General features: G+C 39.4%; 1 protein-coding gene across 1 annotated transcript in view; it reads right to left on the reverse strand.

The window, feature by feature from the left end:
• Positions 1 to 151: 151 nt before the first annotated feature.
• The window catches only part of CENPP (centromere protein P), a 170,473-nt gene continuing 145,101 nt past the window's right edge, over positions 152 to 25,523 (reverse strand). The window contains exons 7-9 of the mRNA XM_033140764.1: positions 4,646 to 4,725; positions 3,567 to 3,658; positions 152 to 315 (exon numbers count right to left, since the gene is read on the reverse strand). Of these exons, the coding sequence (XP_032996655.1) occupies positions 197 to 315; positions 3,567 to 3,658; positions 4,646 to 4,725 (291 nt within the window). The 3' untranslated portion in view covers positions 152 to 196. The remainder of the gene's footprint in view (positions 316 to 3,566; positions 3,659 to 4,645; positions 4,726 to 25,523) is intronic.

Raw genomic sequence — 25,523 nt, forward strand, 5'->3', positions numbered from 1 at the left:
TTTTAAAAATAAAATTCACTTATCTATTTGGCATTTTGTATTTAAAATGGCTGTATTTATTTGTCATGACAATTTATATATATATATGTGCCATAATTGTACAGATAGCATGTTTTATGGGTTTGATTTCTAAATGAAAAATAACTTAATGTTTATATTCAATAAACTATAGATGCATATTTTATTGTCCTGGTATTCATTTATCATTGCAAAGTGACTTGATCAGTGTTTCAATGCATGCTTGTATTCCAAGCACATGCAGTAGACTTCTGAAGCAGTATGGAGCATCTGATGCAAAGTTGTTAGCTTCCACTACTGTAAGAGAAGAAGAAAAAATGGAGTTAACAATTCACTTTAAATACTAATAATGACTTGAAATGGTCTAGCATTACAATTTTGAATGAGGTCCAGAATTTATGCATTCATCTGTATTTAGGAAGAAAATACCTTTTTACATTAGCAGTATACAACCCATTTCTACCTCTGTGTCATTAGGATTTGTACTGCTTCTCAGGTGTGGATAAACTAAGCCTGGGTATGTACTTTCAGTTGCCCTCCTGGATTACCTATAAGGGGAGGTAGTTGGTGGGAGTGCATTCTTGTTAGTTCCCTAGAAGTCTGAAGTTTTTGATTATGCTGGTTATGCTACCTTTGCAAACTGGGAGATGGGCTTGGGAGTATATTTTGATTTGGTGGCTTGGATACTTTCTTGAAGGGAGGCTCCCTAAAGAAAAGAGGGGACACTAGAACTATCAGTTCCACCCCAACTTCACAGGCTTTAGGTACACTAAATATACAGCTGAAACTTGAAAAATTAGAATATTGTGGAAAAGTCCATTTATTTAAGCATTTGTTTTCATTAGCTACTGGAGTTTAACATATGAGATAGACTCATGACATGCAAAGCGAGATATGTCAAGCCTTTATTTGTTATAATTGTGATGATTATGGTGTACAGCTGATGAAAACCCCAAAGTTGAAATGGTTAATTTGGGGTTCTCATCAGCTGTACGCCATAATCATCACAATTATAACAAATAAAGGCTTGACATATCTCGCTTTGCATGTCATGAGTCTATCTCATGTATTAGTTTCACCTTTTAAGTTGAATTACTGAAAGAAATGAACCTTTCCACAATATTCTATTTTTTCAAGTTTCACCTGTATATAGCCTGCTCTCAACATCTTGCATGTCTATCACTGTATATCTTTGTCCTGTTCTAAGCTTTGCTAGTTTTAAATACATTTTGCCTCCACACTCAAGAATGTGGCTTGAGTGTAAGATAATAAATAGGTGAACTAGGTACTCCCTACGAAGTTGCATAGCAGCCTCACAGGGTGAATCCATCCCTGGCTTCTGTATACTACCCCATGATGGTTTAAATTTTAATTTCCTGATAATGATTTTCGGTGCAAAGTTTGCAGTCCAAAATGTATGTAGGGAGCAGGCTACTGTACATTAGTTATCTAATGGATAACTAATAGGATACATGCCATATCATAATTATCTAATTATAACTTGCAAACTGTTGCAAACATTTAATATTTATAATTTGTATTGCCTCTGTGGCTTTGCCAAACTGCCTGAGGAGCAACACTGCCAGAAGAAAAAGGAAAATGAGGTGTTGAAGACAGGAATTCTTGGGCATCTGACTAAAGAAAATGGTACAGTGGCTGAAAATCAGTGGCAGGTCTAAAGAAATTGAGTGGAGAAAAGATGATCTCCCTGTCCCTTCCACTTTCCTATCATTTCCTCACTGCAATGGGGATGAAGGAAACCCATCCCCCCACTGATCTACATGGGCTGTGGGTGGGTGTTCTTGCTTTAGGGTCTGGCTCCACGCACAGCTAAAATGCAGCCCCCTAAAGCTATCCAGCCTGAAAAGGGGTCATAACCTGGTTAGATGCTGAACGGGCTACTGCTTAACACAAGCAAAATTAGGTGAGTTACTTTTTTATATAAATAACATAATGTATAATGGAAATTGCAAATATTAATAGCCAAGTTGTAATAAGGGGCAACCATAAACTCTTGAAATGTGTGTTCATTGTTTGCCACCTCTGAAATTTCTTGTCAGATTGGCTAGTCTCTGTGTCATAGAGATCCACTCCTTCAATACAGGAGATTTATAATTAATATTTTTGCTCTTCTGGATAAATTCCAAACAAACTGGATACTTAGAGTGGTGCTGTGGGTTAAACCACAGAGCCTAGGGCTTGCTGATCAGAAGGTCAGCAGTTCGAATCCCATGCGACGGGGTGAGATCCCATTGCTCGGTCCCACCTCCTGCCCACCTAGCAGTCGAAAGCACGTCAAAATGCAAGTAGATAAATAGGTACCGCTCCGGTGGGAAGGTAAATGGCGTTTCTGTGTGCTGCTGTGGTTCGCCAGAAGCGGCTTTGTCATGCTGGCCACATGACCCGGAAGCTGTATGCCGGCTCCCTCGGCCAGTAGCGTGAGATGAGCGCCGCAACCCCAGAGTCTGACACGACTGGACCTAATGGTCAGGGGTCCCTTTACCTTTACTCAATACCAATATTCAAGCATTTCTAAATTTGGGGACAATTCAACCAAAATATGGAGAAAATCAGCTATTGATTGAAAGTAGTTAAACCCTGTAGTTCTTGGATTCCTGTTTATGTAGGAAGTTTGGCAAGATGAAGAGAATCTACGCTGAGTGAATTGAAAACTTGCAGCCCAGTATCTCTCTCCCCCCCCCCCCATTAGTTGTAAGTTGACAGATAATGAATGGGACAATTATCCTTTACAATTCTTTATTAAAAATCAGAATTTCAAAAGGGGCTTCAGGTCTCCAGCCTTACATTCTCAGTTGAAAATACTGAAACTGAGAGAAGTAAACTGGTTATTTGGTGGCTTAAAGAATTTCCTTCTTGGACTACCTCCATAAACTGTGTAGTAGTATTATAGTGGATCCAGTGGAGATTACTCCCCTTAAACAAGGAAGTCACAAATGAAGCAGTAGTCAAGGCTTCATGCCATCTACTATTACAGCTGTATTTTGAACTGATAGCCTTCAGGGAATAACAAGGGCCAAGAAGCAGTAGGAAAGTAGCAGAACATCACATACCAATTGAACTAGCCAGCAAAGTCTTTGTCTGTAGGCATTTAATAAACAGATACAGATTTTGTTGAACTACATATTATATGCAAGTATGACATACTAAACCCACTGGGGACTTCATTAAACTAAACTAAGCTAACCTCAGCAAGCTGCAGCTTGGGGCAGAGAAACAGGAGGAAGGGTGTGTGTATGTTACTTACTAATCACCATAATTGTCTCCAAGATGCTTTTTCTTTGCAGAGAAAAGTCCAAATAAGTTGCTTTTTATTTAAAACAAAGCAAACTTGAGGACTTTATTATTATTGTTATGTATTGTGTAGTTTGTCCTTAAGTGCTGCCAAAAGAATACTGTTATCAAGACAATGAATGTTTTGCAGGATGTACTTTCAGGAATGCAAAGCAAGAAGACTTTCAAAGAGAGAATGAAGCTGGAATTACATGGTTGGAACAAGGGAAGAAATACTTTATACTGTGTAAGCATACCTGACATTGGTATTTTGTTAAGGAGATCCAAGACTGGTGTAACTTTTCCTTCTTCATCTACATATATCTTCCAAACAATCATTAACTCAAGTCTATAAAAGGCAAATGATACTAAATGTCAGAGCTTCAGAGGTCAAATTCTGTATTGCAAAAAACTTCTGTGCAGTTAGCAAATACACACTAGTAGGCGTATACTGCAGCTGCAGAATTTCTGATGCTAAGGAAGAATGTTATTTTTGCTCTTTAAGTCTTTTTCAGCCTTTTCTCTTTGGGCTGCTGATTTCAGAGGCAGGAAAACCCTACAGTTACCCCTTCAAGAGACATGCTTGGTACCAATTGTGTAGTTGCTAAACACACTTTTGTACACCAGGACTACCACCTCTGCCAGATCCTTCTAAGGCACATTAATGCTGGGCAAGGTCAGTTGCAATGATAGCAATTTCCTGTTCCAAGACTTACCTACTTATTGTAATTTATTCAGGTAAAGGAAGGTTGGCTCATAGGAGAAGTGCACTATGAAATATGGAAGGGCACTTACAATGACTGTGCAAAGTAATGAAGGGTGCCTACTTTCTGGTACTAGACTTTTATCATGGCCTTGATGCCTTTATAAGAAATGCTAGAATCGTAAATCCACTTTGAGGATTTCGACATCTTTTTAGCTAAGACTAGGAACCAAATCATTAATTTACTTTAAATGCTGACTCCACCTGAAGCAGGTAAAGGTACGGAACTAACCTTAGTCTGCATTTTGAAGCAATGCATTTTGCAGATTCTAAAGAGATATTATTTTGAGAAATCTTTCTTGCTAAAATATGTGTCCCTGCTCAATCAATAATATTTCTATTGGCATCGGTTTCAAATACAGCAAATAGTGCCATCATGTTTCAATATTGTGAACCTTAGAAAAGCTACCACCACTTTTCCATTATGTCAGTTTCAATGCAGTTGCTGCCTTGGCCTCCTTTGGAAGGAAGGAAAGGCTGTAAATAGAATAAATAAACGAATTCCACTTATAATTTATAACTATGACCATTCATCAACAACTTTCATTAATGTGTATCATAAAGCTTCCTTACCCAGGAAGGTTAGCACTTCTTAAGATCATGTAATCACCAGATGATCCTTCGGGAAGTACTACAACATCAGGATACTTGTTCTATAAAATGTAAAAAAAGAACAATACTATAGCCAGTCTGTAAAGATATCAATAGGTACAATTATACTGATAAGCCAAATATTAGTTATAGCCTCCCCCACAAAACGAAGTATACATAAGTTGAGATTCAGTATGAAGTAATATTGCGTAGACTCTGGGCACTGATTATGGTCCAACAATTGTGATTTTCAGATAATTATACGAAGAGTCGGACACGACTGAACAACAACAACAATGTTCTGAACAATTGCTGAAGACAAAGAGGCTAGGGCCTATCATAGCAGAAGATCTACATCTAAGTCCTAATGCCATCTCTGTTGGGAGGCAGGGGAAGATGAGGTTCCTGCTGCAGGCGGCCTCCCTACCTTCCAGGCCACCTATAGTACCAACTACCCTGTGAGAAGATACAAGGAGGAGACCGAGACGACACCAGATGCCTGCTCCAGACACACTCATTTTGTTTGGCTTTTTACATATCAATTTGCATTTCATAAAAGTTGTAAGAACAGTTTACATCTAGTAAATAAATACAATTCTGAACATAAGGACAATGTAGGAAAGTTGTGATATGCTATTTGTTCATCTATTCATTTACTGTCTCATCTGACTGGTGGTTTATCTCCAGAGTATCAGGCAGGAGTCTTCCCTGTTACCGGCTGCTACCTTATTCCTTTTATTGAAGATGCCAGGGATTGAACCTGCATCTTTCAGTATGCATAGCATGTGGTCTACCACCAAGTTATGATCTTTCTAGATTGAACATAGATTCAACCTGGCAGTGAGAAGGAACATCTCTTTGGAAGCCTTTTTATGAGGTCCCCCTCCCCAGGATGATCTGAAGCAGCAGGTACTTGTGAAATGTAGTTCCCCAAGGCATCTGTGCCCATGGTTTGAACTAGAATTTCAAGGCCTTCTGATGGGTAAGGTGTAGTATGCACTGATGATGATCCAACAATTGTGATTGCACAAAAGACCACTTGAAGAAAAATTATTATGGGTTGGAAATAATGAGACAAGGTGATATTTTGCCATTGCCTCGTGCAACCCTCTAGTATGTCCTCCCCACAACCATCTGTAGCAGATTTTGGTTGGGCATTGGGGGCTGTAGGGAAATTGGCAAAAATGGCCTCCCCACTCTTCCTCCAACAGAGTTGTTCAGTTACTGGATTTCCACGCTCACCAAGTCTGGATTTAATGATATAAAAATAAGATTACAGTACGACAGAATGGCTGCGAATAGTTTGCTCATAAGATCTACAGACATAAAAAATTGACTTATTTATTTTTGTAAGTAAAAGAGGAGTGGGGAGATGTAAATGGACAGAGGAGGGAAATAAGGACTTTAAAAAATATACATAGATGATCAATAACATTCTAATAACAAACAAACAACACCTAATTTTATTTAGGATTAGTTCTAATCTTTGGCTTGCAACTCTGAATTGCCACAAATGCATTTGGTCTTTTAACTGACACTTACCATCCAAAACCATTCAGTTCAAAAACGATATGTACATTCTGTCTATTGACAACCCGTCAAAAAATCCCAGACACACAGATTTAGCTTTCTGAAATATTTTTATTTACTAAAATAGTGTATAATCTCATTAAAATCTATCTAAAAATCAAAATTTTGAACTAAAGGAAAACCATTAATGCATTAAACTGTCCATGGAGGTGCTGGTTAATTCTGTGTCCAGGGCAGTTGTCTACCAGCTCCATCTGGTACGCAGGCCGAGACCCTACCTGCTCACATACTGTCTCGCCAGAGTGGTGCATGCTCTAGTTATCTCCCGCTTGGACTACTCTATGTAGAGCAATGTGCGCCACATGTGGCTACATTTGAAGGCAACCCAGAAACTACAACTACCGGTAATCCAGAATGCAGCAGCGAGACTGGTGACTGGGAGTGGCTGCTGAGGCCACATAACATCGGTCTTGAAAGACCTACATTGGCTCCCAGTATGTTTCCGAGCACAATTCAAAGTGTTTGTGCTGACCTTTAAAGCCCTAAACGGCCTCGGCCCAGTATACCTGAAGGAGCATCTTCACCCACATCTTTCTGCCCGGACACTGAGGTCCAGCTCCGAGGGCCTTCTGGCAGTTCCCTCACTGTGAGAAGTGAGGTTGCAGGGAACCAGGCAGAGGGCCTTCTCGGTAGTGGCGTCCGCCATGTGGAACGCCCTCCCACCAGATGTCAAGGAAATAAACAACTATCTGACTTTTAGAAGACATCTGAAGGCAGTCCTGTTTAGGGAAGTTTTTAATGTTTGATGTTGTTGCTTTTTTATTAATATTCTCTTGGGAGCTGCCCAGAGTGGGCGGGGTATGTATGTATGTATGTATGTATAAATAAATAAATATTACCACACACCCACATTCACTGGAAAAAAAAACGTGCAAGTACAGCAGACACTGCTATGATAAAAAACTTTCCATTATTCTTTATTTTGTGTCCAAGTAAGAGGAAGCAACTACTTCTACAGGGAACTTTATATGAGTGTCATGAAAAGAATTCTGTATAACTACTTGTAGTGATTTTTATGGTAACAGCTCTGAACAATTAGTCTCTATACCAAGGCCAAATACCTGTGATCATATAGAAAAGCCTAGAATGCAGGTTGTGTGTAAAATCTCTTATTCACTCACACACACTCACATACAGAGATATTTTAGTCTGAGAACTTTCCATACATAATAGTTTTCTTACAGTTCAGTTATCTGTGTCTCTATAAAGTTTGTAAGATGCACAAATATGCCTTATTACCCCGTCAGTTACCCGAAACCCTTTCATCCCTTGTATGTGTATTAGATCACTTTCAGTTTACCATGCTTGCAGAGTACTTTGAATTGCATCCCCTTTTTTAACACTTTACAGTACTTGGATTTATATCCTGATCATATAAACAAACAAATATAAACAAACAAACAAACAAACAAACAAACAGAAGTGATCACTGGAGCTATTATTCCTGAGTAATTGCTGCATTAATAAGCATGATCTAAGCTGAAGATCCTCAAATTGCTATCTAATTTTTTTAAAAAAACACCCAACTCACATTAAAAACAAACCACTTTCTTCCTGCTTGATATTTGGCTGGTATACAGAGCAAGAAATCTTGTGAAATGTGAAAAGAAACTAGTTTAAATTAGTTTACACAGATCAAAGCGGGAAGAGAATAAATGGTAGTGATAAAGGGTCAGGATGTTTCTTTGAAGTGCACTGGAGACAAATCATTTTGCAAGATCCTATCTACATCTGGCAAACAGAAATGGCTACCACATGCTCCCTTTTATTGTTGCTTGGGAATACAATACATTAAACTCAGTGTAATGTGTGGACCTTGCTGCTGGAATCCATATGAACAAGAAAAACAAAAGATCTTGCACTGAACTGAGTAGTGACAAGAGATTTATTACAGAAAAAGACAGGTAATTAGTTTGGTATTTTACTACAGTGAGAAAAGCATGGAAGATGGGCTTTTATTATACAAAATTATGATGCTCAGCACCTAGGCCCAGGGAAGTCCACCCTACCCCTTCCCAATAAAACACAGCAAACTGCAGTATGCATATGATTTTGTGACATATTCAAATTGTGGTTACCTAAGTCAGAATAATTGGGTCATGATCTAGGGGTGTTTATGTACTGGACTTTTCTTTTTAGTTTCCTCCTCGGCAGAGTCTTCTATAGAACCCCCGGTGTTTGGAGTTTGCTTACAGAAACTTCCACTGATAATGCAAACTATTTTGCAAAGGCTGTAGGCAAATAAAATGCTAGACTTCCTCAAACAGTGACTATAAAAAGAAGGGTTTTCTCAAATGTTTTCCAACCTTAACTTGAATGGTCAGCAACTGAGCTGGCAAAGGAAGATGAAGGGCAGACAGAGAAAGGGAACCCACAATGGTTTTCTCATGGTTATTTTCAGAAATCTCATTCCAGTACGGAACAAACTGGATGATGGTTAAAGAAAAGAACAAGGATCAAAGGAAGTAAAGAAGGGATAGCATTTTTCTTTGGCTTGTATCTCAGTAGTCAACCACTGAATAAGTCTTGCTGCATCAAGTCCTGTTGGACCAAGCTGTTTTTTTTTATCTTGTATTCTGTGAACTTCCCTGAGATCTTTTGACGAAGGGCTGTATATTTTTCCAACCGTGGCCCCCTTCAGACCTTGTTTCCTTCCTGTGCCCCCACCCCAATGCTATCTGAGGTTCTACCACCCTAACAAAAGCCTGCCCCCTAACAAAAATCCTGGCTACACCCATGCCCCCTCCCAGTCATACGGTAGAAAGGTAGCTATTTAAATGTTTTCTTTGTAAATCATGACTGGTAGCCACTGGTAGCCTTATCCTTCATGGATTTGTCTAAATCTTTTTAAAAGCCATTCAGGTTGATATATATCATAACATATCATAGAGTGAATTCCATAGTAACAGTGCACTGTATTTCCTGTTATCTGTCCTGAAACTTCCAACGTACAGCTTCACTGGATGACCTCAGCTTCTGCTATCATGAGACAGAAAACTTCTATCTACCTTTTCCACAGCATTCCTTATTGTCTGTTTTCATTTCTTTTGTCAAAGTTTGTATTTCTTTTTATTCTCTACATTTAGACAAAACTTCAGTTTTTTAAAGGAAGCCTTCTTGTGCCCAGATAGCTTCCTTTACTCTTTGTGGCCCTGGTCTGCACTATACGTTCTAGCTGAGTAGAGTATCTAGCAAGCATTACTGAGAAATCTGACCTGCTTTGCTTTCCCTTTCAGCTTCCTTTTTACTAATCCCATCACTTTTGGGAAGTTTCCTTTTCTGAACTCAAAAGTTACTGGACTTCCTTGGCAATTTCCCCACATAAATATGTGTTGAATTTGATAGCACTGGGGTCATTATTAGTTTAATAGCACTTACATCTCACACCAAGTACTGGGCATAAGCCATAAATAACTAAAAACCTAGCTACAGCTTTCAGACATTGGTTACTTTGGATGATTTTTGCAACTTCAACTTGCTTGACATGTTCCTAAGACAAAGGAAATGGATTCCCCAACAAAAATATCTAGAATATTCACAAGACATTTTTCAACAGAGACAGAGATTCACATGCTGACAACCTCCGTTCTTAGTAGTCCTGGATAAAAAATAAATAAATAAATGATTGTGTTAGGATTTCCTCACAGGAAGGAACTGAAAAACTTTCACATCCAAGGTGAAAAGCAATCACTCATCTTTGAATGTTTCTACACCTTTGGGAGATAACAAAGAAATATCTGTAGTCCGCATTTGATGGAACAGGATTGAAGATTTCCAATAAGACATATGTTTCAGTTTAGCACACACACACAAATAAACCCAGCTGTGGTATGCATATTTGTTCCAAACAACTTTTGAAACTGTCAGTTTTGAGAGAGATCCTGCCCTTTTAAGGTTTGCATAGAAGGGAGGCTTCTATGATGTCCATCTTTATCCATCACTGCAAGTTGATGGGAAGACCTGTACCTAGTGAAGTTCTCCTGTTAGCATAGAAAAAAATGATTCTGAGAGAAGATATAACAGTCATTGCAACACTGTAGTTGGAAAAGACACCCCTAGCAGTCTATGCTATGAATATCAGAATGCTTTTCGGTCTCGGCCTGGACAACCTACCCAAAGCTTGTTCCAGATCTCATGTAACTGTCCTCAATTTCTTGTTCTCTTTCAGAAGATGCCATATGGTCTGCAGTAGCTGCATATTGATGTGACACCTATCTCTTCTACCTTCCACCAGCTGCTTCCAAGACAATAATACTATCGAGCAACAACTAATTTAACTTATTGCTAATTTAACTTATTAGGCTCTGGCTCCTAAACTCCTGGATGCTCTAGGAACACCTAGCTATAAATATAATGTTCTAAACATTTTGCTAGTGGCAGGAGAAAGCATTTTGAGGCAGTGTATATTAGTTTCTCACTCACCCAAACTGAAAGCCTAAAACTGATTTCCAGTAATTAGATCACAATGCTTTTAAGCTTGATGTGGGACATGTGGTTGGGTGTCCTTCCTCTTATATAGACTGCTGACAGCGAATAGCCGAGTAGTAACTTATCATGGTGTACACACAAGGGATATCTGGTAAGCATGCACTCTTCTGGAAAGTGGAGACTCATCTCGTGTCAGTACAATAGAGATGACTGGTGGTCACATATAGTGTGGTCAATTATCATTTGGTAAATGGTCACCTATATTCACCCCACCCCTCAGCAGATGCAGAACAACCAGAAGAAAGGAGATGGAGAAGAATCATCAACAGAGACTGCAGCTGTCATATGTGTGAATGCATGCAGGCCTCTGTTGAACAACTCCATTTATAGGTAGGTGAGAACACTTTCCTAATCCCTTTCAATCGCATTGATTTTACAGTGGATTGGCTTTTGCTTAAAACAGAGGTGGTTAACCTTTGGCTTGCCAGATGTTGCTGGGCTCATGCTGGCTGGGGCTGATGGGAGTTTGAGTCTAGTAACAACTGGATGGCCAAGATTAGCCTCCCCTAAATTAAAGGGAAATTTTCCATCCAATAAATCTGTGACCTAACTAAATAAAGGAGAAATGGGAAGCTAAACTTTAAAAACAACACTGTGAATGCTACACTATCCGTGAAAAATATGTTTCTCTAGTTTCAGTGCAGTTTCAAGGACTTTTTAAAGGGTAGGCAACAGATTCATTCTACAACTCAGCTGGGTTAAAAAAAGTGCATGTCAAACACCTCAGAATGTACACCCTATTTGTTATTGGAGCAGATGAGGAAATGGAAAGTATTTTTGGTTGAACCAAACACTTCGCTTCATTTGAAAATCCATTATTTTTCCAGGATCTGGTTATACTTTGTAGCAAGTTAAGAGTTTAAATGGATGTTCCTGAGACTTTAGAAACATTAAGTAACTGCCCTGTCGGGAATTGTTTTCCAAGTCTCACAAGCACTGTCAGCTACAACGGATGCCAAAACCAAACTGACTGAGTAAGAAATTTAGTTTGTACTTGCCACTTGATTTTTTATTTTTTATTACCTTTGTGCCTCTCCCACTCCCAACATAAAAGTTGTGTAAAATGTAGAATCTATTGAGTTGGAGATTTTTGCATAATTGTAACATAATCCCAGGGTATATTCTGAAGATGAGCAAGGAGGATAGAAAAACACCTGGAATTTAAATGTACAGTTTGGGTCCTTGGTGATGTGATTGGGAAATCACAGCACATTGGGTTCCTTGATGGAAGAAAGGCCAGATAAAAATGTAGTAATTTTTTTTGAAAGTATATTTATTTCATAAATTTTTTTACACCAGGTTTATATTCACCCAACTCTTTGCTGGATTATGGTCAATATCTATGGGAAGCTGTATATCGCCAACTATCGCCCAGTCTCAAATCTACCATTCTTGGGCAAGGTGATTGAGCGGGTGGTTGCTGAACAACTCCAAGCACGCCTGGAGGATGCGGACCATTTGGATCCCTTCCAATTGGGATTCAGGCCTCATAATCGGACTGAAACTGCCTTGGTTGCGCTGGTCGATGATCTCTGGCGGGCTAGGGGCAAAGGTGAGAGCTGTTTCCTAGTTCTGCTGGATCTCTCAGCGGCCTTTGACACCATTGACCATAACATCCTTCTGGACCGGCTAGAGGGGTTGGGAGCTGGGGGCACTGTTATACAGTGGTTCCGCTCCTTCCTCTTGGGCCATGTTCAGAAAGTGGTGGTGGGGGATGAGTGTTCAGACCCCTGGGCTCTCACTTGTGGGGTGCCTCAGGGTTCCGTCCTCTCCCCCATGGGTGTGGGGGATTCCCTGGTCCTGAATGGGGTAACTGTGCCCCTGAAGGACCAGGTGCGCAGCCTGGGAGTCATTTTGGACTCACAGCTGTCCATGGAGTTCAGGTTAATTCTGTGTCCAGGGCGGCTATCTACCAGCTCCATCTGGTACGCAGGCTGAGACCCTACCTGCCCGCAGACTGTCTCGCCAGAGTGTTACATACTCTAGTTATCTCCCGCTTGGACTACTGCAATGCGCTCTATGTGGGGCTACCTTTGAAGGTGACCCGGAAATTGCAATTAATCCAGAACACGGCAGCTAGACTGGTGACTGGGAATGGCCGCTGGGACCACGTAACACCGGTCCTGAAAGATCTACATTGGCTCCCAGTACATTTCAAAGTGTTGGTGCTGACCTTTAAAGTCTTAAACAGCCTCAGTCCTGTATATCTGAAGGAGCGTCTCCACCCCCATCGTTCAGCCCGGACACTGAGATCCAGCGCCGAGGGCCTTCTGTCGGTTCCCTCACTGCGAGATGCGGGCAGAGGGCCTTCTCGGTAGTGGCGCCCGCCCTGTGGAATGCCCTACAACTACCTGACATTCAGAAAATACCTGAAGGCAGCCCTGTTTAGGGAAGTTTTTAATCTGTGATATTTTAAATGTATTTTAATATTTGATGGAAGCCAATAAATAAATAAATAAATAAATAATATTAATAATAATTTTTATTTTCAGCACAGAAAATCTCATCAGAAAGTGGATGGAACAGCGAAGTGATAGTGCAAAATGACTTCTTAATTCCTATAGTGCTATGCTCTGAAAAAGTTAAAGGTCTATTAATGGCTTTTTCAGGTCACACCCCTTCACCACAATTTAGCATTTTGTAATAGGAATGCTGTGTGATTATTTGCAGTCCATGTGCTATTGCTGTTGGCATGACATATTAGAATCAAAGCAAAGCAATCTGAAATTTGACTACTTAAGCTCTGTACCACAAATTTTAATTTAACATGTCGCAACAAATGTAGCTACTGAAACAGCAAGAAAGAAACAGCACACATAGGGTTTGTGTGACGTTTACTGGAAAAAGTGATGGATTAAGACTTAAACCTCAAGGACTTTTAAATTAAAATCATCTGAACAAAGAATGTAAATTAAAAAACATTAATGTTATAGCTTAAATACAATTAACATAGTCAGCAGTTTTTCATAGAGCAGACTAGAGGATTGTTTAGTATACAGCACATGGAAAATATTAAATGCAGACACCACCACCATCGAGAATTTTATAAGCTACAGAAAGTAACACATCTACAGACACAATTCCTTTTAATTTCCAGAGGGGAAGCTGTGTTAGTTTGTTGCAAAAACAACAATGTCTTTTGGCACCTCGAGGATTAACAAAATAATTTAATATAACATAAACGTTTACGGTCTAGAGTCCCCTATATCAGATGAATGGAGGGCAACCCTCATATTACCTGCAACTGAAGGGTGACCCTTCATGCACAATCAATTATGCCCTATTTAGATTTGTTAGTTTTCAAGGTATCACAAGACTCTCCATTATTTATTTATTTAATGGAAAGCCAGAGTATGAAATTCTATAACCCATTCTATTAACTTGCTGTTTCCTCAACTTTGAAACACAGTGTTGGCAGTAGGTTACCTTACTATCTCACAGGTGCAACAAATGTGCAAAGGTGACAGTCCTCAGAGCCAAGGCTTTCCTGCCCATGGAACATCCAATGAGGCTGGACTCACTGAAAAGGGTTAACTGTAAATAATCTGAAGTAGGCATTGCTTGTTGGATTAAAAACCAGACATTATAGGTTCATTAATCCTGGTTGGTTATCTTAATTTCAACAGCTGTTCCATGCCTAGTATTCTTCTGCTTCATAATTAAGACTGGTGTGTTCCACTGCATTACCAGATTCCAGAAGCGTGGCTGTATTAGGCTGTTGTAGATTAAAATTGATAGTTTTTGTGAGCTAGAGCATGGTTCGTCTGATAGATAACTTCAAAAAGATCTATTAGCCTAGGTCAGGGGTCAGCAAGGTTTACCGGCCATTGGCCGGATCACTCCCAAGGAGATCATCCGTGGGCCTGAGTGGTGCAGCGCGACACCGGAAATTGTGTCTGCACATGTCCGCGGTGCCAGAAATTGCATCTTGCGCATGCCCAGACACCGAAAACCGCACCTGCGCAGAAGTGATTTTTGGTGTCTGGACATGTGCAGACATGATTTTCAGTATCTGCACGTGTGCAGATGCAATTTCTGGTGCTGCTTGGCGAGTCCCTGCACCGTGCTGCGTCGGTTTAGAGCAGCGCGTGGGGAACTCGCTGAGTGGGCGGCTCGTGGGCCAGTAAAATGGTCTTTGTGGGCTGCATCCGGCCCATGGGCCGCACGTTGCCTCCCCTGGCCTAGGTCAGTTTAAATGTCAGTTTAAATGCTAATTAGTCGCAAGAATGTACAAAATATAGCTGTATTGGGGGGTGGGGGTGGAAGAAGAATTAAGATCCAATTTGTGGTGGGGAAGAGTTAAGATACTGGTGCCAAGAAGTTTAGAATTTTGTTCATGTCTTTTTCCATGCTCTTGGGACAAACGCAAATGACAGTAATTACACAGTTTACTGACTCAGAAAAATCCCTTGGTAATAATTGTGGTTTTTTTAAATTATATATAACAATACATTAGTATTATTTGGAGGGAAATATACTATATCATCAGCCAAGGTTCCATCTGCTATTATAAAAGGTTTTTTTAAAAAAGGACTCTTTCTCAGGAAGGAAGGCCACTTCCCCAAGGAGTTACCTGGTAATTCCCCCCCCCTTGTCTCACCAGCCATTGTTATACTATCGTAACTGATGTGGCAAACTGTGCACACATAATCTGCTTAAAAACAGCCTATTTGTGAGATAACACCCTCACCTGGAAACATCCCTTATATCCTCATTGCAAATATGCTTGGATTCACTAGGCAAGATTGTCACTGAGGAGTTGGTGAACAGAACTGAGCAAACAATCATTCTCTGTATAATTCACTGCTTTAAAAGGACAAGGAAAATGAGAGTAGTCCTTCCTTTCATACTCTTAATAGAAATAAGGCACCCTATACTGTAGTCAGGGCTTGAAGTTACTTGTATCTTCCACAGTGGTAAATATAACAAAACTTTCTCAAAAGGGCTGTCACATGATGTCTTTCCAACTGAAAGATACTTTTGACTTATTTTGACACCAAGTGTATTAATGCAGAAGATAATAAATGACAGAAATAACTGAAAGAGATACTATTGTTGCACAAGTTGCCTAACAACCAAAACGGAGATATGACACAGGAATGCTTTTCAATGCTCTTAGTGCAGCACTTCAGTGTGCCCTGAGACTGGGTATAATAGTCAACATCTTGGTATGAAACTATTCTAAAATGTTGTTTATGTACACATTCCTGTTCAAGGCTTAAGTGCACTGGACAAAAGGCGGGTTCCCCCCAACCCAAAATGAGATGCTGTAGGCAGCTTTTAAATAGCTGCAGAAACACTCTGCCAAATTTACTTAAGAAGATTGTACTATGACATGTACTGAAACTTTAGATTTTGTGGGACACAACGCTGTTCTATGGAACATTTTAAAAAGTAGTAATGCTTTTTAAAGACTGGCAAATTAGAAGTGGTTCAGAAGAGAGCTTGGAATATGTGGGGTAGGCTTAGTTTAGTTCTAGAGCAAACTATTTATCAGGAGGCTTACTTTGGTCAGAATCGAGTATATACTTCCAGAGTTACATTACTTCTGGTAAATGAGCCACCACAGCCACTAGAGGGCCATGAAAATTTGTGTGCCAGGCCTTTTAGACTCATCTTCCCATAGAACTTTGGTTCCCATGAAACCAAAGGGAAGCATAGGTTGCCAGATGTGAAATATATTGGTATTATTTTCAGCTCTCCTACCCCACTATTAGGATATGTTTGTTATCTAAAATACATAAAAGGATGTTGGAAAGCAGATTGGAGAACAATTGTCCACTAGGAATATGGATATTAAAAACTCAGTTTTGGGGCTTTGTTGTTGTTGTTGTTTAGTCGTTTAGTCGTGTCCGACTCTTGGTGACCCCATGGACCAGAGCACGCCAGGCACTCCTGTCTTCCACTGCCTCCTGCACTTTGGTCAGACTCATGTTGGTAGCTTTGAGAACACTGTCTAACCATCTCATCCTGAACAACTGAACAACAAACAAGATACAATACTGAAATGAACTAATATAAATGTTCTTACTGTTTACTGAGAAAGTTTTGAAATAATTACTATATTGAGTTTATTAAGCCCTAATCTATTTTTTTTTATTCTGTTTTGGGGACAATCTAGCTACTAACACCAAAGAGAGAGAGAGAGAGAGAGAGAGAGAGAGAGAGAGGGAGAGAGAGTATAGTTTTTAAATGTCTATAATTATACAAATTATATTCTACTTTTTCCCTCCACAAAGGAATTGCTCAAAGTGGCTTACAAATATAAAAGCAATCATAAAAGCACAACTATTAAAACACATTTGAGATGCTGATATTGCTTTCATAGCAATACTTTGGCATATTCTAGAATCGTAAATGCTATTTTTTTGGCTAAAAGAAACTTCAACATTTCTTCAAGAAGCTTTATGAGGCTTGTAGAGCTTATTTTCTTGTTGTTAAAGAGTGTTCAGGTACCTTTTACATTATGCACACATGCCTTAATATTGGAGGGAATTGCTATCAAGGCTAACTCAAACCACATCTGAAGTTACAGATAGTCTGGATGCAAGTCACTGCACTTCTGAATATTATGTGTAACATAATGCTATAAAATTTTCTTGATAAAAAGCTTGGGTAAATTAAAATAATTACCTCAACACTTGGTATTCTGTGTTAGATCCTGCCTTTATGCAACAGATATTGTCTAAAAAGCCCAAGTTAACACTAACATCATTGTCGTGAAAGAAACAAGAACAGCTTTTAGGCTTGAGCAGTTTTTTCAGGAATGCAACCCATTTTCTTTTTGTCCCAAAGAAGATATTTGTGATATGAGAGAGTTTCATTACTTTGTTTTCCCCCAACTCATACAAATGAATTCCAACTCCCTCTCTCTTTTCTTTTTAGTCCCAGGGTTTCATCTGGTAATTTAGTATCACAGGCACTTCACTTTGTATATCTCTTCAGGTTGTTTTACATAGAGCAAAGTAATTAAACAATGTTTTCTCTGTATGCACTTTTGATGATGATCACAAAAACGTACAACAGTCTTATTAACTAATGTGGTGGGTACTGCCGAGATTATTATTTTTTAGATTAGGCATCAGACAGAAATGGAAAATTCCTGAGTTATGGTGAGGATGCCATCATGAAAACAATCAAGTGACCCAGTCTTACATTTGGATGTGTTGCCCAGAGACTTTGAAATCCCTGATCAACAATAAATATCACATCACATATATAATATACTCATATCACCAAAAGGTTCCAATCTTGCTTTGGATGCAGAGCTGCCAGTTGGGATTAGGAAGAGTTGGGGGACTATCTCAAAAAGGCTGAGACAACCAGTAAAATGCCCTGTTTAGTCTGAATATCTGGAGTACAGGTATGGTGAAGAAGGAAAGTATATAGAGAGAACACTTCCCAGCATGTGATTCCCCTTGTTCACAACGCCAGTGTAGGCTTGGGTACTGCATGCCCTGCAAGCAGAAATAACCTGCATGTGGAACTCTGGCCCAGTTGGCCCAGACTTCTGTAGTGAGATTCTAGAGAAGAGACCTTGCCATTTCCTGCTCTGGTTCTGTGCTATGACAAGAAACGTGGGCTTCATATACACGTTTGCCTCTGGAGGCTGAATGAAGATGCCAGTGACACAATGTCCCACAATCCCAATGAAGGCCTCTGCCCTCTGCCATTCTTGCCTATGGCTCAAGGAGTGGCTCATGGTAAGAGTACAAACTCATCATGTAATGCCACCTTTCACAAACACAAGAAGGATATTACAAATTTAAGTGCAAATATTCTGAATAAGTTGAAGGGAGAATTAATACTTTATTGATTATTTCACTATGGGTTGGAGTCTAAATTTATTATCATGGGCTGAATGGAGTTCTACTCATCCCAGCACCACCTCCCATGCTGCTCTGGGATGGTTCAGGGGGGCATTTTTATTTTATCTAAGCAATTTTATCACAAAATCTTCAAAGATTGGGGACAGGGAGGGTTGAGTTTCAAATATGCTGTTATGAAAGAGGAAACAGAGTTTTTGAGAAGCTCAGGGATCAAAGATGAGGATTGGTTAGATGAGGTTTTCAGAACTTTCTTGCTGGGATAAGTGGGCAATATCACCATGTGAAAAATATCAGAAAGCCATAAATTAGCTATTAAATTTCTGTACTTCTTTGAGTTCTATTGAATCTTTGTCTAAAGAAAACAAATTATTCCTCATATGTATGCACTAGACAGTGTCATGTTGAGCTTGAAGAGTCTTACTTTACAACTGAATGTTCACATGCTATGACTACATATGTTTCCTATTTATTCATTGATGAAATGAAAATCTGACTAAAGTGCTTTATTTGATGTTTAGTGTTAAATCAAAAGCATATTCAATGTACTAAACCAAGGTAGAATATGCTTCAAAAACAATTTGAAAACCTGTGCGAAATTTCTGATTCATGTAGAAGTCAGTGTCAGAATATGAATTATATATATTGGATGTGGCAGAGTAGATACGATTTATGTCCTGACACTTCTACATTTTCAACCCAAGGGTTGCATTCCCCTATGAGCAACTTTTCAGGGGCCAAATGCCAGTGGTGAACATGGCCAGAGGCAAAAGTGGGTGAGGCAACTGATGCAACTCTTTTGTTTGAACAAAAGGCTACATTTCAGCCATGAAAAAGCCAGAGGCTTCTACACTCCCTCCCTATATCTCTCCATCTTCCATCCAGGCATTATCACAGTTCAAGTAGACATTCCAGTCAGGCAAAAGCACTCAAGGAGGATGCAGAGCAAAGTCAGTGAGGAACTGTGGCTTGCGAAAGAGGTGTAGCCTAGGAAAGTTCCCAAGAATATGGTAGAAAAGTCTGGAGGAATGCATTTGCCTACCCACCTTCTAGGCCTTAAGTTCCCTGCATAATTATAGCCAGTTCCAGAGCATAATTATAGCCATTTTGGGTGGATGCTACAGACATCTGATTCTATTGCAAATAGAAAATAGTGTTGGTGGCATCCATTTGTCTCAGGAGACAAAGGAGGAGTGCACCTTAGGGGGTGAAAATGGAATCCTGCAAACTGTTCAGTTGGGAAAATTTATATTGTTGGAATGGGAGATTCTGTATCGGTTACTGTTCCAGAAACAGCAAAATCCCCCAAAATAAATAGCTGTTCCCCATGTGTTTCTGGAGGGTAGTGAAAATGATTACTTTAATATTTGCATTATTTTTTTTGAAAAAAACAATTGATAATAGAAGTAAATGTGAAACATTTTATCACATGCAGTAACCAGATCCAATATAACAGTGCAATGTTTTACACATCTATTCAGAAGTAAGCACCACTGAGAACAATGATACTTATTCCCAGGTGGTTTCATGTCCTATTTGTGGGTTTCTCATAGACATCTGATTGGTCACTTTGGGAATCTAAATACTGGACAAGATGGCCTAGACTACAGTATATAGAACTGTAGTCTAAAATAATCATGTACGCACTTACTGGGAATAAATTCCATTTATATCAATGGGTCTTAATTATAAACAAACATGCATATGTTTGTACTGTATTTTTTAAAGCATATAAATATTGAAATTATATATTTGTTAATATAAATATATAAATACAAGTGGGGCCTGCAACAAAATGTTACAGTATGGAGTGTTTCTGTTCAGAGTTGCAGCAACTCTATTCCATTCCTTCTCCAATGCAGTTTGCTGTCCACCCAGCTTTACAGTCAACATTACATGGCCATTTATGCCCAGCCCTCATTAGACTGCTTTTGGTCCTGCTCTTAGGGTCGTCTCCTAAAGTTTGCACTTCTGCAAACCTTGGGGCTCTCCCAAGCCTAGTGATACCTACCTCCTGTGAATGGGTGCTGACATTTTGGCTACATAAGCAATGGTACTCACAGCCAGAATACTGCAAATAGAGGTAATGATATCCATGATTGTAAAAGAGTAATTCATAGGGCAAACAACAAATGACTGTAATGGGAGAAGTTGTTTTTAGTTAAAAGACTTCCTTCCAATAGCATAGTTGTTGTTTTTTAAAGGATTTCAAATGGAGTCCTAATTTTAGCTTATTTGAAGACCATGCAGCGTGACATACAGGTTAGAGACAGAGTAAAAGGTGATTCTGTGGGATATATTTATTCTGAATGTATTTATTAAAGAATGTAAGCAAAATAGTCTTTTATGAAGTGAAAGATGTCCGGCTCTTCATGTTTTTGTATCTGCTCAAAAACCTGAGTCATCTGAATTCAGACTGAAAATAACACGATTCATTTTCTCCTTCGCCATACTCCAGTCCAGCTGTTTTCAGTTTATTTCACTTGAACCAAGAAGGTTGTTTGCAAGCTCAAAACTTGTGTCTGTAAAATTACCAGCCCATTTTCCCCTCCTAAGTCGGTAGGAACTAGAGAACCTCTTGTACACCAATGAAATCCAACCAAAAAATGATTCATGACAAGTTGAAATATATATCATCCTATCCAGCATAAACAGATTCCTTACTACTCCAGAAACCATACTAATTTAGAAACCTAATCTGTATTATTTTCCTAACTTGGACTAAACAGTATGTCTACAGTAATGTAATAGGATTCTTTATGCTTAAATGACACTGCATTATGTACCTTAGAAAAACATTTGCTTTGAATACAGCCTCCTTAAACAGTAACCACATATGTATAAGTATAGGATATTTTAGGTATTGTTGTAAACCTAAATGAAGTAGGAACAAAATGGATTCAGGCAATGACCACACAATGAAAGGCCAGCAACTTATAATTGCGCTGGGTTTGTCTTACACTATGGAATTATGAAGAAGTAAACATGATAAAGCATTCTCTGATGTGGATGCCCCAGCAAACTATGGCCCAGTCCTATAAGCCGCTGTGCAAAATCAGTTCATAGAACCCAGCCCAAGGATTGTAGCACCAACCAAAGGCAGACTTAAATTCTGCTGGGAATTTCTATTTCATACCACAGATGAACTCTGGCATATGTGAAATGTGCATTAAGTAAATTTTAACTGCAAGGATGAAGCATGCCTTTCCTTAACAATGGAAAAGCCACAGCTTATCTGCCCCACCCCAAAAAAATTAAGAGCAAGGAACAAGACTTCTAGACAGGGTTGAGCTCCAGCAACTTTTTCTCTTAGAAACTGTACATCAGGCTACAGGAACAGAGCTGCCATCTTAAATTCAATATGAGTAATGAAGTCAAGTAGGAGGGTGAAGATTACAGAAAACAACACAAAAAATATATTCTTTTAATGAAAATGAAAACCAGTATTTATTTAAGAGTCCCGATGCATTTCAAACCAAAACATTTCTTCAGAGCTGTTCATTGCAATTCACATGTCCAGAAAGCAGATCTGTCTTTTGACAACCTGAACTCCACTGAAGAAACATGCTGGGACTCTTGAAAAAACATTGGCTTACACCATTTTGAATTTCCCCTTTCATCCTTGTCCTTAAAATTAATCCCAATTCTTGTAAAATAACATTTCTTTGCACCCTGCTGTGCCACTGTTTTTCCTTTAGGCCCTGTATGGCACAGTTGTGCTGTAATACTACGCCACATATTGACATGTGATCATCAAGCTGTTCTCTGATTTCTAACAGCCACAAAACAATTCTACAACAGAATGGCACACATATTCTACCTATTTTTGAGACCTTCAAGCACAACCATTTTAAAAGGATTGTTCCCATTTGTAGAAATACTTCAGTTCTCTTGTTTTGCAAAGAGAGCAAGTGTTAGCAGGCATGGCACAGATTCTAAGATAACATATGCATGCTGCTATTATTCAATTGGCTAATAAAAGAGATAGCTGAAAGTAAGGAAAAGGTTAATTGTTTGCTGTACATGGGATGGTAGTCAATGAATACTCTAATTTCATTGTGTGTTTTGGCTTTAAAAATTAAAATGGTAGAGTGGGATTGATTGTAAAACCAAGCAGAATGAGCACGTATCTATTCAAGGATATCATCACCTTTGTTTGTTATTTTATGTTGCTACTGTTTGTGGGGGCTGAATAGTGGTACTCCACAATGAGCATCTGGCGCAGAAAGGAAGTGCGTGTGGAGTTTATCCCAGTCCCTTTGTGATGGCTGGAGCTTAGGTGACAGCAGCCTTGGTGGATCAGGGCATATTTGTATGCCAGCTGTGTATTTTAATGGTTTGAGCATAGTGAATGATTCTTGAGTTCATAGTGTGTGGAGATGGGTGAATGTAATAATCTTTACCTTACTTTTTAGCTGCTGTGTTGACAGTGTTATTTTATCATCTATAATTATTTATAATTGTTTTAAGGATGTTTGTTAATTATGCACAGTGCTATTTTTCTATAAAATAGAACTCACCATGAACACCTCCCTTGTTCTCTAAGAATAGCAATGGTGCCAACCTGAGAGGTGCTCTAACTGAATTTCAGTGAGTTCTGGCTGAAAAAAAGCTTTGATTATATAGGTGGTGACCATTTTAGGCAAATCCAATTGATGCACAGGTCCTTTCGAACCCAGAAGAAGGTGGAATGGGGAGGAACATACTTATATGAGCTCTCTGCCAATGTGTGTGGGGGCCAAGTATCTAAGATGTGGTGTAACTAAGATGTTATGTTACATTGCTGCTGTTTATCATTTGTAAGACACCTTGGAATACATTGTATGGAAAGTGGCAGAGAAATACAATAAACCAACCATATTGTATCAGTCAATCATGAACACAGGTCAGCACAGCTTAAAGGCCAAGAGTCAATTACTCCCCCCAATTTTTCTGTTTTATGCTACTTCCAAAGGAATTCTAATATTCATTGTGTTCCTTTTTCACTGTTAGTAAGAACATCCAATTCATCAAATGTGGTAGTGGGAACAGAATAATGCCTCATCACTGCTTTTGTAGCTTCTCTGCCATGAGCCAGAAGTTCATGGCTGAGTTACCTCCAGTTTTTTCATCACAATGCAGCCAGCTCTATTGAATGGCCTAGCTATGCTCAACGCCCCTTTGCTGGTGTGGAGTCCTACAGACTGAATGGCTTGTGTGTTGCTGCTGCTCAAGTTAAAAAAAAGGAGTGGAGATAAGGAGGAACCTGCTGAGAAAGGAGGCTCCAGAGGGCCCTGTGGATGAATAGCAGAAAAGGAGAACAATAAACAGGTTGCAGTGTTTTCTTGACAGACAAACAAACAGCACAGGATAGAAGAGATAGGAAAGGATAGGAAATTATAGACTCATAGAATCATAGAGTTGGAAGAGACCACAAGGGCCATCCAGTCCAACCCCCTGCCAAGCAGGAAACACCATCAAAACATTCCTGACAGATGGCTGTCAAGCCTCTGCTTAAAGATCTCCAAAGAAGGAGACTCACCACACTCCCTGGCAGCAAATTCCACTGTTGAACAGCTCTTACTGTCAGGAAGTTCTTCCTAATGTTTAGGTGGAATCTTCTTTCTTGTAGTTTGAATCCATTGCTCCGTGTCCGCTTCTCTGGAGCAGCAGAAAACAACCTTTCTCCCTCCTCTATATGACATCCTTTTATATATTTGAACATGGCTATCATATCACCCCTTAACCTTCTCTTCTCCAGGCTAAACATACCCAGCTCCCTAAGCCGTTCCTCATAAGGCATCGTTTCCAGGCCTTTGACCATTTTGGTTGCCCTCCTCTGGACACGTTCCAGCTTGTCAGTATCCTTCTTGAACTGTGGTGCCCAGAACGGGACACAGTATTCCAGGTGAGGTCTGACCAGAGCGGAATACAGTGGTACTATTACTTCCCTTGATCTAGATGCTATACTCCTATTGATGCAGCCCAGAATTGCATTGGCTTTTTAAGCTGCTGCATCCCACTGTTGACTCATGTCAAGTTTATGGTCTACCAAGACTCCTAGATCCTTTTCACATGTACTGCTCTCAAGCCAGGTGTCACCCATCCTGTATTTGTGCCTTTCATTTTTATTTTTGCCCAAGTGTAGTACTTTACATTCTCCCTGTTAAAATTCATCTTGTTTGCCTTGGCCCAGTTCTCTAATTTGTTAAGGTCATTTTGACGTGTGATCCTGTCCTCTGGGGTATTAGCTACCCCTCCCAATTTGGTGTCATTTGCAAACTTGATCAGGCTGCCCTCAAGCCCATCAGAGTGGTTCAGAAAGAGAATATTTTTATGGGGTGAACATAGAAAAAGAGTGTTAAAGGAGAATGCAATTTTTTTTTAAGCAAACCAATGTGGTGCTTTGGATATAGCAAAAATATAAACATTGCCTTCAGTGTGATCTGAGCTTTGTACCCTGCTTTAATTTAACAGAACCAATACTTAATGCCATAAAGTGGGAATTTTTCCTTTTCTAATTGACACTCATTATTCTGTGGCTTCTGGGAATCACTGGGCATGGCTCACTCCACCTGACTGGTTCCCCTGTTTTAATGTTTTTTTTTGCAGTCTTCCAGAACATATCAATACATAAATCTTGCTTCTTTGTGGCATTATTTTGGCTCCAATCTTAATGACATTCAGCCATGAGAAGGAATGACATTAGCTCTCAAAGCAGCATTTTAAAAATTCATTTTGCAGTAGAATTTTGAGGGGTTGCCTCTTCTTCCTCCTTGTTTGTGCTTCATGCTGTTGCCTTCCTTTCCTTCCCTCTTATATTTCACTGGCTCCCAAGTCAATAGCTGGTTAATCTTGTATGGTTTTATAACATTCATGTATGGAAATGTTGCAAAATCATATAAGATTATCCAGCAATTGGTGCATGTTCCATTTGCTATCAGTCAGAGATTCTATTTTGATATAGTTTTAATTCT

Source organism: Lacerta agilis, chromosome 2 (genome assembly GCF_009819535.1).
Source record: "Lacerta agilis isolate rLacAgi1 chromosome 2, rLacAgi1.pri, whole genome shotgun sequence".
Taxonomy (NCBI): Eukaryota; Metazoa; Chordata; class Lepidosauria; order Squamata; family Lacertidae; genus Lacerta; species Lacerta agilis.